The sequence below is a fragment of the Notothenia rossii genome (assembly GCF_949606895.1).
Source record: "Notothenia rossii genome assembly, chromosome: 10".
NCBI lineage: Eukaryota > Metazoa > Chordata > Actinopteri > Perciformes > Nototheniidae > Notothenia > Notothenia rossii.
Window position 1 is genome coordinate 12999413 of NC_136908.1, and position 19985 is coordinate 13019397.

At 40.9% G+C, this 19985-nt stretch overlaps 1 protein-coding gene across 1 annotated transcript; it reads left to right on the forward strand.

Moving 5' to 3' along the window:
• The first annotated feature begins 55 nt into the window (after positions 1-55).
• rmp24 (ribonuclease MRP subunit p24) lies at positions 56-19566 on the forward strand. The gene is made up of 6 exons (XM_079655510.1): positions 56-189; positions 286-414; positions 7377-7399; positions 7821-8041; positions 17914-18107; positions 18437-19566. The coding sequence occupies exons 2-6, from the start codon at positions 320-322 to the stop codon at positions 18588-18590; spliced, it is 687 nt and encodes a 228-aa protein (XP_079511636.1). The 5' UTR covers positions 56-189; positions 286-319; the 3' UTR covers positions 18591-19566.
• The last annotated feature ends 419 nt before the right edge of the window (positions 19567-19985 follow it).

Genomic DNA, 19985 nt, shown 5'->3' on the forward strand with positions numbered 1-19985 from the left:
TACCTAAACGAACAAAACAGTCGCCCCGCAGTGTACCTCTTGTTTGACTCAATCTCCCACAATGCACCACGAGCAACGTCACAGTCTTGCGACCCAACGTGGATTTGCAGCAAAAGGTTTATCGACATTCAAACGTACACATTTTTAACACGTATTGACCACTGCAGCTCCAATAGAGAGTGCGTGAAGGTAAGGTTTACTCTATTCTCACCTCAGTGGTCACTTTAACGTTTTTCAAAAGACGTTTTAACCTATGGTTTTAACACGTTGTTTGTGTCGCTCCAGTTCTACACGAGCCACTTCAGCACCCTGCATTCAAATGAAGTTTCATCAAGAAGGAAAAACAGTGGACTTCCTGTTGGACGCTTCCTTGCTGTATAAAGAAACATGCCCGGAGCTATCACGGTTCTTACTGTAAGAAACTTTGTTTAAAATCCTACATTAATTTCACTTTCTCAGGTGCTGCTTTCTGTCGTGTATTGTTGTAATGGCAGCATGTAGCCGCTAGGTGGAGGAGCCGAGCAGTGTTAGCTGTGGACCTCCTGCCTGTAACTGTTTATATGGACTGCTGGAAACAGTATAATGATATGTTTAACTTTACTAACATTAGTTTATCCCAGAGTGGTGTCTTTATACTTTCTATACTTTATCCTTTTTTAATTCTGTAAATGCTAATAGAGAGAGCCAGTGGGAAAAATAAATGCTCTGATTTAACATTTAACTTTAGATTTCTTACCCTTTTAACTAGAATGTTCCTTTCCTGTTCACTCAGCATATATGGGAGCTAACGCTGAAATAGAAGAACCTTTCTCTAGTTACGCACAGTATATTGTGATAATTCATTTTATAGACACTCACAAATTGAATAAAGATAGGTTTAGCAAAATCACACACATTTAGGCTTTTCTTATATTGAAATTGATCATATGTGCTTGGTTTACTAGCATATATTAATGAATGTAACAGACCATCAACAGTATTAGAAAGCATGTAACATATTTATTTGATGCCTAGTGTTACACTTTGTTTCAAGAGACCTGTCAATCAATTAAAGTGTAATAGCATTGCTCTTTTAACCCTTAACCACTGAAAAGCTTACTATGTACAGTTGTTTGAGAACTAGCTTTTTCACCTTTTACATTTTAAATTTGAATATGGCTAGGTAATGTGTCACATGCATATCACTCCTTTTGAAGACTTGCCCATATGAGGATAGCTAACATCCACTTTGTTGTTGGATCATTAGTGACTGATGAACATTCACAGCTTGGTGTATCAGTCTTTTTCCACCTCCACATTAAGTCTTAGTAATATTTGGCTGTTGCTTGATTACTGACTTTTTTCTTTGATGATGCCACATATTATTGTTGTTCTACGAAATTATCTTCTTATTGTGAAGCATGGCTGTTTGTTTAGTTCCAGTGGCTATTCCCATTATACGATACAATATACTTTATTGTCCCTGTAAGGACATTTGTTCTGGACTCCGTCCTGCAGTTCCGCATACATGTACATATACAAACATAGTAAACACTATACATACATATACTTTCTTTAGCAGCGGCACCATGATCCTCTCAAAACATTTCATGACAATGGATGTCAATGCAACAGACCTGAAATCATTGTTTACCTTTGGACAAGGTTTTTTGGGAACAGGTGTTATTATTGATGTTTTCCAGAGGGTGGGGATGGTGTGAAGATCAACAGATTTTTCAAATATGGGACTCCATGCTGATGTCAGTTCTTCTGCAAATGTTTTGGGGAGGAATGCAGAGATGCCATCTGGCCCTGTGGCCTTCTTAGTACAGGTGTGCTTGAAAAGTGATTGGACCTTTAAAGGGTCAATCACCACCCTTTCGTCCTAGTCAGTAGCAGAGATTGTCTCTAAAGGCCCTGACACACCAAAGAACACGTCCCGACGGAACACGACTGTTGTGTCGCCTCACGTCTCCTGCTTCTTGGCCAACAGTCGCACTGGAACACACCGCAAAGACTTTAGCCGACGACCAAGTAGCACGTACGAACTGCGCATGCGTGAGTGGCAATAACTCTCCTTACCAGCAGTCAGCGGTAGTGTGTATTCGTCATTCAAAAGAGGCAACAACCGGAAGACAGAGAAGAAAAACAGACTGTGATATAAACAAACAACAAATAGCGTGTGCATTCCATTTTCACTCTCGTCCATCGAAAACATGTCTCGTGCGGTACTGAAGATATCAGCCATTGGAGTGTTGCTTGCGGAAGACATTCTTCGTGTTAAAGCGTTTGTTTACGTCCCTCACTTCTGTTTCGCTTCTCATGCACTGATTCGCTAGCTGAACAGCCAATCAGAGTGATTTATTTGGCCCGACCCGACGCATGCGTCGGCCATGAAAGGCCAAATAAGGCGTGTCACGGCCGACGGTGCAGGATACACCAGATTGAGTTTGGGCGACAGGGCACGCTTCGTCGTCCGACTAACGAAAACGGCCGATTTCAGCCTGGTGTGTCAGGGCCTTTAGATGTCTGTACATTCAGAGGAGAAGTCCTGGGTTTCAGATCTCATGTAAAAGTCATTCAGTTCATTTGCTTTTTGCAGGTCATTAGAGGTACAGAGTTTTTTTAGCTGGAGTCATATTTGTGATTACTTTCCCAAAGTTCCTTGGAGTCCATTGTAGAAAAGTTCGGTTCAATAATTTCCTTATGTCTCCTTCTAGCTTCTCTGAGCATCTGATTAAGCTCCTTTTGCACACATTTCAGTTGCGTTTTATCCCGGTTTTTAAAAGATATATTTTTCCGATTGATTACGATTGATTATACGAGCTGGTTGTGCCCAGTGGCTCATGTGCAGTTGGATGGCCTGGGGGATTTTGTGCAGCATGTGTGAGCTATTGCTATTGCTACTGATGAATTCAATTTAAACGTACTCTTATTAAATCATGTTTATTTTCACAGTGAGTTATATTTCATTGGTGAAGTCACAGCACCTTCCTAACAAGCTTAAACATGTGAACAAAACAGAGAAAACAAAGTGCTGCCAGCAAAGACACACTTCCTCTTATCATCGGGTAGGAGAGCAAACAGAACCTCGCCTCTTCTCTTTCATCTTTTGCAAGGTTGCCACAAGGTCTCATAAAAGTCTTTCCCAACTGCCTTTATCTAATAAGCCTCTGGTAGTCAAGTCTTTTCATCCTTATTAGAATAAAACTAAAATAATTGATGCCGGTTCTTAAACTGCGTCATCATTCACAATTCATTGCTTCAATGTGTTTCTTTGCCAAAGTGTATTTCTCTGATGGCGTATCCCACACATTGGTGATTATCTTATTGTGAGGAAAGTCAAAGCTGAATGTAATTTCCGGATAAAGCCACTTTAGTCTCTCTAGTGTGTGCCACTCACAGGTGTGTCTGCGTGCTTTTCTCTATCATAATGGATATGGTGTTTTAATCCATTGAAGTGTGTAAAAGTGTGTGTGTGGACTTTGAGTTGGGTTTCAACCATGTACCCACATCCTCCAGGTTGTTTTCATTTTCACCTGAGCCAGGAAATCTTTGGGCAGAACCATGAATGGAAATCAAAACAGAGGTTTTAACTGTGAAACCCCAAGTCAGGGTCATTTTACGGATGTGTGCGAGGCCAGTGCTATTAAAATACATCCATCTATTCCCCAGATTTCCTGGCTATGGAGGAGCTGTGGTTAAAGAGAACCTTTCGACCACATTTAGCCTAACTCTGACCAGCTGTCTAGCAAGCAAGACACGATTCTCGATGTTTGGACCAGTAGCTCAAAGACCTGGCTGGTTTCATGCCAAAGTGCCCGGCTGAGAAGACACAATAAGCAGCCACAGCAAAAACTCAAAGTGTGATGAGCTAATTGAATTTTGAATTTGATCTTTAGCCAGAGTGATAATATGGAAAGCATATCAGGAGGGAAATGAATGTAATGAAATAGAGTCCCAGATTGAGATCTTGGACGCAGTGGATCAGTTAACGGAGGGGAAATGAAAATGTTTTCGTCAGCATTGCTCAAATAGCTGGCATAAGTGTGGAGTGTGTGTTGAAAATGCTTTTAGTCCTAATGAACTGTCTCTCCATGTTCCTCCGGGCCTTTCCAGCGCCTTCTCTTCTCCTGTTATGGTTTTGGTCATGCGTCACTGGAGTGTTTTGGTCGTGGGAGCGCGTCTGCACTCATAGACACTACTACACATATTTGTGGGAGATTGTGTTACTGCCTTCTGCCGCTGTCTTCACCTTCTGGCAGGCTGATTATTAACTAACATGTTTGTGTTTGTGTTTGCATCAGGGCTACAATTGGTTAGTTGTTTTCTCAGTCTTGATCTCAGTACATAAATATTGCCTTGTAGTAAAAGCGTTCATGAAATGATTCCAGGCGAATGTTTGTGACGGCCTGTTTGGTCCTTGTTTGTGAACTGACATGACTTTATTGTGGCTCAAGTTGCCCGACTAGTGAACCTGTTTCCAGTAAATTCATAGTCATAGTTGTTTGTTTGGTAACTGGAACCGGACTGGTCTCATAACCAAAGTATGCAAGATGCCTGCTTGACAAACACAAAGTTACTCAACTATTAAATAGCCTCAAGTGTTTTTGTTCAGCATTAAGCCCAGTTACATGCACTCTCAATAGAGACCATAACATCGTCTTATATTACCAATAAATCAATTATAATCTAATATTAGCCAATAGTATTGGAGTTCTGATACCAGTAGAGGTCTGTGTTCAGTGAACAATATTTAAAGCAGAGTAGGGCTCCAACTTTGTATTGATTATTTTTATTATCAAATGTTTTGACAGTTTTTTCTGAAATAATGTCACTTAAAATGTCAGAAAATAGTGGAAGAAATATCATTATGGTTTCCCAAAGCCCAGGTGGGGTGTTCCAATCCTATCCTGAACCATGCTGTCAGGCGGTCCTCCTATGTTGTTTTTACTTTCACAAAGATAATGCTACAGGAATATGTTTGGCAGGTATAGTGTTTAATATGTGTACCTCAGTTTCTTAGGTATAAGTTTAATGTGGAAGCTTGCTAATATTTGCTAATAAGCACAAAAAAGTACAGTCGAGGTCAATGGGAATGTAATTCGTTTTGCAGGTATGTCGTCATAAACCCAAGTATATTAGGTACATTACAATCTTGCCCTTATGTTGGCTATAGCTTAAAAATAACCAAACTTAACTTGAAATAAATTATTCAATCAAGGGGCAATTATTACTTTTGTCAACATCTTTTGAGACATGGTAAATACTTTGTGTTCCTCGTGTCTTACAGCCCCTCTCCGCTACGTCGACACACATGAAAGTGACTCTAGACTGTAAGAAACCTGCTGGCCTCTTTCTGTCACTTCCAGCTGTTTAATAGGAACACTGCCAGACTATGCTGTAGTAGGATACAATATGTAGTGTTCACTAATTGTTGCTGAACACACCTCTAGCCGAGCCTGGCTGTTTGGGTCGAAATATTTTTGAGTTAAGAGCCTAATTATAGTTTTTCTTTTTTTAAATACAGCAGCAGTAGCACTGTTACTCTGATGGTAGCAATAACATGTTCACACTGATTTTCATTGTGTGCTTTACCTCAGCTAGCCTTCTGTCTCTAATTGTATTATTACATTGTAGCCAACTCCCCCCCCAACCCTTTGGCATCTTTAAGTATCACTTTATGGCATTTCCCAGTTATCAACAGTTCATGTGTAGGTCCCATATCTCCAGTCACCACAACTAAGTGTGCCCTTAAAAGGAGATGCATGACAAGTATGATAATTAGACCGGGGCAATGGAAGAGTTTCTTTGCGGCGTGCAGTTCCTGAAAGCTGGTTTATCACTAGAGCAGCGGAAGGAGAGGTTATGGGAAAACAAAATCTGAAAAGTCCTCACAGTGGAGTCATCAGTGGTTTGTTCACAGCCTTGTCAAAGAGTTTGCTCCGTCAGCAGCATGAAGAATGTGTCCTTTTATGAAGTGTTTCTCAGTGTACAATTTCTGATTATTCCTGATGCAACTACCTCAGGAAGTGGCAGACATTTATATAAGCCAAAAAAGAAGAAAAGCTTTCTCAGCGATCATCAAAAGTGTTTTTGGGGAATCTTTTGAGGCCTGTGAGTTGTTATCCATCCTCTGCGGAGCCACAATGCACCACGCCAGCCTCGAACAACTCCCCTTCCTTTCCAGGGTTTTCCTCAGGGCTTCTATATAATATGACAGTTTTAAGTCACTGATTATTAAATTGTGGTGGATCGTGCGACGGTGACTCAGACTGTGTGAAAAGTGATGACAGATATGTAGTAATCCTTCTCCACCCACTTAACGTCATACAATACAATGCGCCATCTCAAATGTAGGGTGGTTAAGAAGGCTAGTGGAGAGCGTCAACAAAGCGCTGACAGCACACGCAGCTGCAGTCAGTGGGTCAACTCCAGATTAAAGTCGACCCCCCGCCCCCTCCTCCTCTCCGTGAACAGTCAGCCCCCTTTTCCTCCCACACGTGCAGCTGGACAGTACATTTCCTCTCATTGATTCAAGCCCAGGGCTAATTTAGTGGGACTTAGCAGTAGCTTAGTTTGAATATTTGCAGGAATATCTCATCGCATGCTTTCCAAAGTTGAAGGCAGCCTAGTGGTCAACGGGTAGCTCTGTAGTGGGGGGGAATCAAATGGTGTGGACATTTGCCCTGTATTGTTTTGGACAGGCCGGATGCTCTCCACATTGCTAATGGGAAGATTTGTTGGTCACAAGCTGTTTTCCAATGTGTTTATTTTCATGTATTTTAACAGCATTGTTAACTGTCAGGTCCTTTCAGCAGATTCATAAATTGAAAGTTACGTGGAACTAAATTATTCCAAGTATCCTTTCCCTATGACATTAGCTTGTTAACAGTGTGAAAGGCTGTTATGCAAATTGAAAAGGGCATTTTTTAATAAACACATTTGCATGTTGACTTATATATAAATGCTTTTCCCTAGAGAACCAAAAACTTTTTAAAAATAACTTTTACTTTATAATGATCTTTTACTAATGGTTTTTACAGGGTCGTGTAGAAGGCCAGTTGACGAAGCAACAGCCAATTTGAATTAATTGAAAAAATTCTTTATATTTGTTCTTTATAGTAAAAATGCTAAATACAAAAAGATATTAAGATGAAATACAAAACCTAATAAAAAGAGGTTTGTTCCACCTGTCTGGTGTACTATTGCAATGCTGCGTTAATTTAAAATCAATTGTTCTCATGGAAGCTAGACTTTTTCTAGTATTTATTTTTGTATTTTCGATTTAAAAAATCATATAAAACATGCTGAAAAAATTAAATTACAGTATTCTTTTCTGGTATAAAAAGCATCCGTTCAAAATATCTGATCTTGTCTCTTTTTTTCCTCCCTAGGCAGTGTCCTGTGAAGGCTAATGGTAAGTAAAACACCTCCTGGATGAATCTGACTTCTGAATTACAATGATTGTTCTGTTTTAATTTCTGCATGTTTTCATGAGTGATGCCCGGGACAATAATAGCTACAAACAGCTGAATGCAGCAGTAAGTGGAACCTTGTCACCAGCTTGTCTAGGTTGATAAATCTCACTTTACCCACAGCCAAACACACCAAGTCAGCCAGATGTAGCAGTCTGCCTGGTGGGAACACACACACACACACACACACACACACACACACACACACACACACACACACACACACACACACACACACACACACACACACACACACACACACACACACACACACACACACAGAGGTACATGCCAAACAAAGCCACATCAGTAGGTAGTGGTGCTATTTAGTGTTCACACTGTCTTTCTTTCTCTTTTTCTCAGAACAACGGAAGCACGGCCCCTCCCCTCTGCTGCAGGACACCTCCGTGTGTCAGTACTGTTATCAGTGGCTGCATCCGAACAATTACCGGATGCGACTTCGACCAAAACGGCGTCCGTCGGCACGGGTGCAGAGTGTCCTGCGCAGGAAGGCCCGGGGCAAACGACTCAGCCTGATGCAGAAAGATTTGCTGCAACGCTTCCAAAAGTCCTCCTCTGTACTGGTGAGAACACAAAGCACTACAACTCTGCAGAACACTCAGTTATGTATTGTACTGCACTGCAGCATAGTGTCCTTGCAGAGAAACACAGGGGCATATTCCTTAATTGTATCCTCAGCTGCAGTGGTGTTGAACTAAGTTAAGAAGACTCTTTGACCTAAAATCAAAAATCATATCCCAGGGGTGCAACATTTCTTATAGAATCATTGATTATCGTGACAAAACAAGCCCTGCATTGTCTCCTAATGTATTGTCTCCAGGCGTTGTTGCTATTTAGATTTATGGACTCATTCGTATTCATTCCACAGAAAGTGCCTGGTTTCATTATGGGGCTCCACTCATCATTGCAGTCTTTCTTTACAGCGGTCCCATTATGCTTAACTGTAAGATAACTAATGTTTCCAGACAGTGCTTTGTCAACACTCAGCCTGCTCCCTCCCACAGCCCTATAAAGTGTTGCAGTATTCCCTTTTGACTGCCCTCTTAATGGATGGCACCAGAATGGAAAGCTTTTTTCTTTTTTATATTAGGGCCAGCACTCACCCACTCTACTAATAAGGACATTGGTTGTGGAGTTTGTGGTGATAGGGTCATTCCCCCCCCCCGACATCAGAGAGCACTGATAAGAGAGAATCAGTGAAGAGCTGACATCAGCCCTAATGAAGAGCTCTAGTGGAAATGGTGCTGCCTCATTAAAATCCGTTTGGGTTCATTTAACATGCAGGTGTTCATGCAGGCACTGTGAGCCCACAATCCACTATATCAGCTGACTCTGAGGGCAAAGAGGAAGACAGACGGAGAGAGGGAGCATGCTTAACAAGGGAAGAGAGAAAAGTGGACGAGAATAACAAAGGAAACATAAAGGGTGAAGAAAGGAAAAAGTTAGAAGACAGATAAGAGAGGTGAACAGAAGAAGTCAAATGATGGACTGTAAGAGAAAAAGTAATCTTGTAACACAATGTTGGTTTAAAGAAGTGGCTGTGTGCGTATTCCTGTTCTTCTTTTGTGGACTGGAGTTAAGGTCAAATCCAGGTCTGATAGGGAAGTCATCTGGACAAAAAAACATTTGAGAAAATATTTACATTGAGGATGTATTTCAGCAAATAACATATTTCCAGTAATACACAGTTAAAATGATAATTACGTTTTCCAGAGGCCCCAGATTACCCTAAATATAATGATATAGCGACAAAGCATTTTGTTAGACACCCCTGTGCTGTAGAATTAACCTTGAATCTTGAAAATCAATATAATAGTGCGTACATTTGCCCTGTTAGCAGTTTTAGGTCATATGTCACTCCTTGGCAGTTCTAGTGTTAAATCGGTGTGGCTTAGTCAAACATAACTGTGTAGTCCCCTGAAGGCCTCTCTACAGAAACACATCCAGGACTGAGCACCTCTCCTCTTACGTATTTGTAAACAATGTTTTCGTCATGACTTCATCATTGCATTACTTCCTAGTAAACCAATACACCCTGAGCTTGTGCTCTGAGGTATTTTTACCCTCTGTTTGCGCGGGTCACTTGACTGTCATGTACTCGGGGTTCAAGGGGCAACGAGTTCTGCAGTGGTGTGATAGTGAGCCCTAAAAATGCAGAGCGGTGAGATAAGAGGAGGAATGTGGACTGCTTTCCTATCGTTGTCTCCGTGGCTGTTTGCTGATGAACAGAGCACAACAAACCAGACATGGAGAGGAGCCTGAATGAGATCCACTCGTCTCCTTTTAAAGAAGCAAGCGCGGGGTAGTTAGGATGACTGGATAAGCCAATGTATAAGAATTTTATTTTTTTAAATCGTCAAAGTTGTTCTTTACAGTCTACAATGTCCACAGACTTGAGAATGCTTTCAGTAACATAATGTGCCGCAGCGACCATGAACCCTTAATAATATTCTTTCTTTGTTTTATTCTTGTATTGTTTTATTACCTTGTGCTAGAGTCGAGTGTTTTGGCTGTGTACACATAGTGTTCTGCCCTTCTTACTGTTAGTCACGTTACATCTAAAGGAAGTAGTGGGAGATTTATTGGAAGAATAATCAAAACATGCTGTTCTATAAATGTCCCATTCATGCCATGTTGTGTGCAGGACGAAGCTATCGTTCATTCAGAACAAGGCGTGAGTATTTGCAGAAATCCATGTTTGCTTGTGTTCTCAGTCTTCTTCCAAGTGTCAAAACAGTTCTGTGGAATCTTTTATGGGAGGGGTTGTCGGAAATTTTGAAGAGCTAATTGTTATTATGAATGTTTTTTTTTGTATCTATTTTGATTAGTTTAAGTAGTTACTCCAGGCCAAGTTGCATTATAAAGTATGTCAAGCTTTTGTGAGTAAACTGTAGTCTTCCCAACTGTTGGGGAAATATTTTCCAAGGTCCATAACTTTGACCCAGTTTATCAGTTCTGTCCTGACTGAGCACACGCACCTGTAGCCTTGGCTGCTGAGCTCTCAGTGTTCTTTCTCCCCGTTCCTGCCTGTTGGCGTCAGCTGATAGAGGTGTTATCATTCTATCTTGTTATGCAGCATGTTGATTAGTCTCTCTGAACTAGCTAAATACATGGGTCTGGGGTAGAGTTCTTCAGAATTGACGTGGCAACTCTACCGTGAAGTCAGAACCTCTGGCTCTTGTACTTGTGATGTGAATTCTCCGGCCGAAGCTCCTATAATAAACCATCAATGTTTGACATCAAAGCTCCTGCTCTTCCCGTGTCTCCTTCATGAGTCGGTGACTCCCACTGCATTGCTACAAAGAAATGAACCCCCACACCAACAATATGTGTAGTACTGTAATAGGGATATCAATGTTAACATATCCCTGCCTGAACAAAAATAAAGCATACACATGACCAGTATAATGTTCCCCTTCATACACATGGGTGGTGTGCCATCCCTCGGGGTGTAAATCCCCTTCATTTCACACCATACTGCTCTCCCTTTAGATGTATGTGTGGGTCGCCTGCTGGGTGGGATGTCATATGCTTTCCTCAGCTCTGTGAAGCGGTGTCTTTAGAGGTATTGTAAATCATCCGTGTTTATGCATGCTGGGCAGGTTATCTAGCAATGGCTCTGGAAGTACGTTGGATTGTAGCTCCACCAGAGAAGCAGAGACCCTAAATGGAGCGAAACATACATGCATACGTCTCCTCCTCTGTTCTTTCTTCGTGAGCCTAGATTTATGCTTTCTAGCGGAGTTGTTTGTTACAAAAATATGTAGTTCAGGTCTTTCCTGAACATGTACAATATTGTTGTTTTAGATGGGGAATTTATGCCTTGTTTTTAACTCAACAGTTACTTACTTTGGCAATAAAAAGTGATGCTAGTAGGTCCCGGAAGAATAACTATTTTCGTTTTTACAAGAGGACTGAATATGTTTTCTGAATGTGTAGTCACGATGCCTTCTAAACAAGTGTTGTAAAAACAACACTCGAAACCCTTGATGGAGAACAACAACAACCCTTGTAAAACAACACTTGTTTTTCTCTGAAAACAACCTTTGCTTTCAGAATAACAGATAAACCAGGCAGGAAAAAAACAAAATGACAGTATGTAAGAGGTCGAAAAACCTTTCCCTTTTCCCGTAAGGGCCATTTCTTCCTGACGCAAGTCAACTCTCTATGTGTGATTCATGTCACCACTTCTCTGACCTCACTGGCCACCTCTCATGCTCTCGTTCACTCTTCTTCTGTTGTGTTTTACCTCAACTCTTCTACCTGACCGCCCCTCTAACATTAATCTTAATCTTGCTTCTCTCCTCCTTCCATTCTTGGCCATCTCTTCACCACATCCCTCTGTCATATGTATCTTTCCTGGAGTTATGTTGTTGGAGAATGTGCCTCATAGGGGGATGACAGGAACCAGGAGACAGAGATGTCTGGCTCTTTCTTCGCCTCTGTTTTCTCTCAGGGAACACCAAAAGCTCCGCCGAGGGTTTGGAGGCCTTGACGTTGGGCAGGGAGTGACAGGATGACAAGATGGGGACATGTTTGGGAAAAGAAAGGCCAGGAGGGAATCTGCAGCAGTGCTCGTGGCCTTGAGATACAAACACAGGAGACTTGCTGGAAAGAAGACACTCACTCATGTCTCACGTGTTTAGCGATTTAACAAAGTCTACATAAAGTATTTTAAGCAAGTTAACATAAACACAAAAGCGGCAGCAGTCCAGCTGGGACTGTCATGATTCCTTGGAAGGCTTCACACACACACAAGCCTTGCATAGTGAAGTGCGCATTGGTGTTGTTTTTTTGTCTTAGGCTAGGATCAGTTTCTGATCTCCGCTGTCATCACTTCTGTAACCCAGCTTAAGACTTGTTGCAGCTCCAGAGCAACAAGTCATCTGTCAATAATCCTGTTCAATGAGTTGCCTAGTCACTATTAAAAGCCTGCTCTCTAACTTGGAAATGGCTCCTATAGGCTCTAATGTGAGTTGGCATAGGTGTCAAGGTTTGGAAGCCGCCACTCTTTGGTTTTCTGATCCTCACTTAGCAATATATTTACAGTATATTGCTCCTGTAACTGATTCTGACTGCATGTAAGAACAATATTGTCATTCAACACATATCTGCGGTAAAGCCACACTTGTGCCATTAGTTTCCTTTTATATTGTCCACAGAGGAGCTCCAAATCTAACAGCTACACCCTGAAGCACAGCTGCTCCACCCAAGGACAGATGCATAAAACCGTGGCACCACTAACATTTTGGACCAACAAATAATATACAAACCAAAATATTCATATGCATTATTTATGTCATTTGTCAGACAGACACACACACACACACACACACACACACACACACACACACACACACACACACACACACACACACACACACACACACACACACACACACACACACACACACACACACACACACACACCTTTAACCTTTATGTAAGTGTGTTGAACCCAGTGACAGAATACACCAGGCCTTTAGGGGTACGTTTACAGGTTTAGAACAAACAAGTTCAGAATGCCCTGGACAAATGCCGCACAGGTAATATTTAACACATTTCTTTGTTCTGAAAGTTCTTCTCAGGATATTTACTGATAGGATGTTATCAAGCATTTTCCACAGTGAGATATCACTGATTTATTGCATCCCAGATGTTCATTCAAAAACTCATGATTTACTAAAGCATTTTGAAAAACCCTATTTTATTCGACCCGGCTACTTTATCCGACTTGACTGTGCCATACATCTTCATTTAAAAAGTAGATATCTTCCCTCCAGCCTTTGCTCTGGTTTGTTTTGAGGCAAACCTGCTGTACGTGACCTTTATCCAAACAAAAGAGACACAACAGATATAGAAACAGATATGAGTTATTTTTATAAATATCAGTGTGTTTGGCATGGGGTGTCTCAGTGTTTACCCTGCAGCCTGCCTCCAGACACTGTGCCTAAGTGGCTGCCTGCAACACCACGACCGGCCTCGTATTGATCCCCAAGCTGCTCTCCTGCTCTCGGCTCTATGGTGTTGTATTGATGTGTTCTCGAATCACTTTCACTCAAACACTGCGCGTAGATATGTGTGCTTTAGATCACACGCATATCGAGCCTTTAGAAAACTCTGCCACGACAATATTCAATTAAAAGGCGCTTTTAGGCCCTGAATTCTGTCACTCACTGTTACCCTACTCATATATTGCTCCTGGCTGGTATGAATCAACCCAACCTGACCCCCAGCCACAGAGAGTGAAAGGCAGGAAGGGAGGTATTTATGGAGCAGGGGCTATTAATAGAAGAAAGGGTGGAATTGATTTATGTGGGGTCTGTGTGTGTTTGGAACCCTATTTGGCACGCAACTTTTCTTTTGATTCCCAGAGCCAATGTTACATGCAAGAGTGGTCATACGCTTTAAGCATGCATGTCACAGGGTGGCAGAAATATATACCGACCTGGCATGTTCTAGACAGCGGAAGCAATGATTTCTGTGTTCATAAGTTCAGATGTATCCTCTGAAGTGTCTCTAATCTTCTTACCTGACGCAACATCTGATTTCCCACGTGGCCAGCTGGGCACAGCTTTAGCTACATGAGACAAAGCTGCAAAATCTCATAGAGTTGTTGTGTTGTGAGATATCTTGGACTCTTTTGTTCCTCGTACTTGTTTCCCTGTGCGTTCAGGTACACTTACATGGAATGCATGTCTTATTTTAAGGTTTATAAATCAAAGTGTTGCTGTTGATTGGTCGGCATGCTGGAAAGCCTTGACTGCCTAAAAAACATTCGCTCACACCAAGAGATGTCTTATCTCTTTATAATGGATTTTGAAGTGGGCTAGTTAGCGAGGTATATATACGATTTCATGCTGTTTTCATTTTAGGATTCAAGGGATGAACAGCACATGCTGGTATTTCGCACACCTTGCATCATTATTTCAAAGGTCGTCACGCCCTGTCTGTAAAGGGCAATTACCATTTAGCTCTGGAACAGACCTTTACTATTATCCCCATGTGTAGGGGATGAAGATGAAATGTATCTGTGACTTTTTTTTTCTGTAGAAGCACTGTTGGGTTGCCATGGATTCACTTTACAGAAGTCTTTATTCTGTTAACCTTTTTTTTTCTTGGAGCCTGTTATATCAGTGCTTCGGGGCAAGTCACTTCAAACATGTGGGGCTACTAGTGGTACACGAAACAGCAGCAGGTCATTCTTGATGTAAACATCCATCTGCAGCCAGGTGTCTGCTTTTGTTTGTTTCACTTCACTATGGCGCTCACACTCCTGTCCTCTAAGCTGGTGTTTCTTTGCTTTCAGCTGATAAGTCATCTGAGTTCAAACAAGTACAATCTAAGCCTAATGCCACAGCTCTATTCATAACCTGTAAACAAACAGTTCTTGTTCGAGTATTGGCTACCAGTTTCCTGTTGATATTTGATCAGATGGCACTTTAATGATCTGCTGGAGGAAGTTGGGTAATTGCAGCAGGAAATAACAGGTGGTAGTGAGGAAAGGGTTGTAAATGAAAGTAAACACAGTGGACTGCTCATCACAACAAATACAAATAAGTTGAGGTGGATAGACAAACAGGAATGAGGGGGAAATCTGAGCTATGCATTTGCACATGTTTGAATAGCTGCGTTGCTGCATGGATTTGACCCAAAGAAAAGCCTGCAGACAGTTTGTTCCCGTATGATGTGTTTTTAACAGCTTTACCATCTCCAGCTAAAATGATCTTTAGTGGATTAAAAACAGCTTAATCTGCACCGTCATCATAGCTGCTTTGAGTTTTTACGACTTGTTCTTCACAACGATTGTAATCACAAATGGTTTGCTAAGTTCAGAAGAGTTGTTTTAACTTTGGAAGCGATAAATAGTTTGATGAATAGGCTTCTACCGCTACATGTTCTCTTCCAGTATGAAGCTTCATCTACTGAAAGAAAGGTTTGCCTATTTAGGAGTTAGAAATACATTTGTGATGACATCAGTATTCAGTTATATCTTTTTAATATGAGGGAAAAATACAATGTAGACAAGTCTATCACCAGCAAACGTTTCTTACAATGATCACAATGTCCTTATTATACTTTACATCAGCTTTGGGTCATTCATCCAACGTTATTTAAATAGCTTCATTCATACATCAATGACAACTCCAAGTGCTGAACATTCAAAAATGAAATGTTTTATGGTTTTAAAATAGATTTATTTAAATGAATACAAACATTTAATGACTGAACATATAATAAAACTAATAACAGGATAAATAGCAGGTTAAAAAAATGTGTTTTTCTTTTAAAGATATCCTCACCCTGCTTCTTTTATATGTGTGCAGCAATGTTAATAACGTAATATATATTTTGGAAATTGATACAAGTAGTATCTCATTTTCTACAATCATCATGTTTTCTACATGGATTTTTTATCTACATATCTTTTATACTATTCATTCTTCTTGTTTGAAGATGCTTAAGTCTGGTGTTTTCATCCAACAAAGTAAATGTTGTTTGCAAACACTGATGTGACTATTTCAGTCCAGTTTGTGTAACAGCTTCATCACTGACGGAGCAGCAGAGTGCCGGGTGTCCCACAGAGCAGTCGACCCTTCCTATTGGTCAGCCCTCTTCTGAGCCCCGCCCCTCTGCAAAGATAGGTGGGTCAGTTGCTGGGCTGGTCTTTATAAAGCTAGACATGCACGCTCGTTTAGCAAACACTTCACACTAGTTCGAATAGAAAGACAGAGGAACTCATTACTCCCGCTTCATAGAAACCCAACTCTCGGACACCTGTCAGAATCTGAAATGGCTACCTTCGTGTCGGTGAGTTGTCCATCTCTTCAGCATTCAGGGCTGTCAACAGCTTGGCTCACACTTGCTGACCTCTTGGTCTCCTATGACCTGTTTGAATCTTGTGCAACTTTGGAGGGCTTGTGTCAAAAGTGGGATTTAAGTTTCTACAGGTTGCAAGTAAAGTTGCAGAACAGCCATTAACTCTTTGTCCTGCATTTTTTTATACAGTGAGGAAAGGACACTTTTTCAAGAGCTTTGTTATTTGCTAGAGTTTGTTTAATATTCTGCAGCCATGTAGCTTGCACTTGCGCTCATCACTGAGAAGATTTGATTGCCTCCTAAATCTGTGGCTGAAAGTAAAGGACTATTTGTGGCAATAACCATAGCTGCTGTTTTTATAATGTTTTTAGTTTTCTTTAGTTTGTCTCAGTCATATTGTAGCTACATGCTCGTTGTTTTTTTATTTATTGGGTTAGTCAGGAGTCTGGAATGCCAATTACCATCTTTAATCATGATGGTCTCATGAGCAGCTGGGTCTCGTCACTCTCATAAGTGTCTGAGCTCTTCGCCAAATATAGGGTCTTGTGTAATCTGTGTTAGGAAATTGCTTGGAATGTGTCGTGAAAGGCGCAGTTATGTGTGACTGACGTGCTAACGTAATTCATGTAAAAAAAATGGCGTGTAGAGATTAAAGTTGCAACAGACAACTTTTCAGCTTTCCCCCATGTTTGCACCGCTGCCAGAGAGACATGATTCAAAAGGAGCAAGAAACACTTTCCTGCTCAGAGTAATCGCCATCCACTGCTCTTCTCTTGTTTACCTACTTTTGGAGCTTGTATTCATTTGATTATTTGAAACGAGTAGGAAACATTTTTGCAGAGTGAAGGAACCAATCTATCATTCACTATCCATTACACTCGGCAATCAAAATTAACTTCATAATGATAATTTTTTGTGGTGCATCTTTTGCTAATTTTAGCAAAAGATGCACCACTCTATTGTAACTTAAACTAAAGAAGTTGGCTGACAGCTGTTAAAGCACCTATAGCTTGAATAGGTGAAACTGCCTGGCAACAGACCCCCCCCCCCACCCACCTCACCCACCTCCCCTCTCAAAGGCTAAGTCAATGTTTCCCATCCCGCTTTAACTAATCCAGCTATTTTCATATCTGTACAAACATTGAAAGGTATGATAATATTTGGGATGATTGGCAGGACCAATGGGAAGAGCCTCAGCTGTCAAGCAAATCATTTTCAAAATTGTTACACGTCGTGAATTGACTTCCTGGACCCCACAGTGAACTATTCCTATGTGTCTGATGTCTGTGAGGCTTTAGGCTGCTCATTGTCCCGGTGTGAAGAAGCCCCTCTGACTGCAGACCCTTCCCCGGCTCTCTGTGTTCCTGAAGGCTTTCTGTTGCTGCGCTCAAACCAGACTAAGTCGCAATAAACTCTTATGTGTCCCACAGAAATACAGATAGATGTGGCTGTACTGGCTTTATCTTTCCTCACTTAGAATGACATCAGTTGGTAGATAAACTGCTATCATACAACAACAGCTGATATGCCTTCACCTGGGAACCTTATTATATTTGAGAGGAATTTGTATTCAGGCCATGCAATATTAATGAATATGTTCCTTTTCTCTCCCCAGATGGCAACCTGCCACACTTGCAATCAAACGTCCAGACACAGAGGAATGAACAGGGAGTTTTTATCTGGCCTTGCAAAGACCCACAGCACGCCAGGGAGCGCGGGCAAATACAAGACCCCCCAGGTTACTCACAGAGCCAACATGCCTACCCCCAAGACTCCCGGCAAAGACAAGACACCTGTTCGCACACCTAGGTAAGTTATTTTAAGGTGGATCTTATTAATATCCTCAGAGCTAAAAGTTTAGGATATAACCTTCCTCGACTAAACTTGTTTGGTGTCACAGACATTCGAGAGGATGCTGTGTCAGGCCCATTAGTTTTTTGAATGATTATGTTTCATAAATAGAACTGCAGCTAGCTGTAAGGGTGCTACGTGCTGGTATCCATGCTTGCCAGATCATATACTTTTTGACGCACACTTTTAACTTTTCCTGCCGACCAACAAAATCTCAGATTTCTCTAATTTACCTCTTCTCTCCTCTCCCTTTCCCAACTTTCTCCTTCTCTCTCCAGGTCTTCCAGCTCCTCTAACACCCCAGGGTCAGGCTCATCTGCCCCCAAGACTCCCTCTAAACCTAAGAATTGGGTTGTGCAGCGTCTCAGCAAGATACTCTTGCGAGAAGACAGCCCGGGCAAGAAGAAGGGGGGCTTGAAAGATTTTCTCTCCTCACTCTGATCGTCTCTTTTGTCTTTTTGTCGACTCTTGAAAAAACATGGGGTAAGACCGACATTTGTAACCCGTTAACGCCAAAGGGAAACTTTATTTTCCGAGCCGGTGTGTGAAGGGTTACAGTCTGCCCACCAACACAACTATTGCCGGGCTGTTTGGAATGGCACTCCTGGTATCCTGAATGTATCAACTGGGAGCTCTGGCTGTCTATTTCAGCTTTGCATCAGGGTTACTGCTGAGCCAGTTGGAGGAGAATGCTTTTATTCTAACTCAGCACATGTCTCTTAAAATCTACTAAACTGGGGATGTTATTTTAAGGGCAATGTTTGAGGAATTATTCAGTATTTATCAAATAGCTTAAAACCCACAGGAACTGTGGTCTGTGGGTGGAGTTTGGCATGGGAAGCTGGTTTACATGCCAATATCTTTTTTTTTCAATTAAATATGTATATAATACATATATATATATATATAAAACTGTTTCGTATTCATGTTTACTTGATGTCTAATGTTTTGTATTTGAATGTATTTACTTTCTTTCTTTTGTATCCAGTGGGGAGATGTTAAGTATATACTTGACAAATGTATATGTAAATGCAAATGCATGACATCATAGGAACTGTGCACCTGTGTCGCCAGGGAAGATGTTTGTAATTATCATCTGACATGGGACTCATAACTTGCTGTTTACATTGAATAGGCACTCTGCCTTAACCTGTACAGAGAGACTTACAGACAATCAGTATTGTCAATGCTTAACATTTTATTTTAATATTTTCTTTGGTTACATGTTTTTGAAAGGTTACTCTTTTCATCTTTTTGTAAAGAGCAGGGATTTGGATACATCTTCTTTTGTCGTACTGCCTGATTACCTTTTCCATTAGCTGTTGAATGTACAGTATGTATTTGAATCCTGAAATACCTCACATTTGTATTCCACCTACACTGTGAATCACTCAAATAAAACCATCTTAGTCTGAAACCTTTTCCAATTTTCTGTGAAATGAGTGCTAGAAAATGTATTTTACTGCAGCTTCAGTCTTACAGAGTTTATATTAATGTCTGCAGATATAGATGTAAGGCTATAATTAATCCAGCTGCATGTACTTGGGGTATATGGGGGGTCTTTACACTTACACATCTATATTACTATCCAAGAAAATGATTGTGCAAAATATGTAAAAGAAAACCATACAAACCTAAATTAAAGTAGAACAATTTACATATAAATCTAATGAAAGTACAAGCAAAAAATGACTTGTACATCATTAATAAATACATACTATATTATACTATACTATATATATACTGGCAAGTTATTTCTGAATTAACCAATGGATGTATAAAGTCATAATTTCAGCCATAATAAAAATGATTGTTGTAAATGTAGTAAATGGCCAC

What these genes read in the sequence shown, in the direction of transcription:
- rmp24 (XM_079655510.1), top strand. Translation starts at nt 320, where the DNA reads ATGAAGTTTCATCAAGAAGGAAAAACAGTGGACTTCCTGTTGGACGCT. An exon ending in AAAAGTCCTCCTCTGTACTG is followed by an intron (nt 8,042 to 17,913) that starts GTGAGAACACAA and finishes TTCTCTCCCCAG; the next exon opens with ATGGCAACCTGCCACACTTG. An exon ending in ACACCTGTTCGCACACCTAG is followed by an intron (nt 18,108 to 18,436) that starts GTAAGTTATTTT and finishes CAGGTCTTCCAG; the next exon opens with CTCCTCTAACACCCCAGGGT.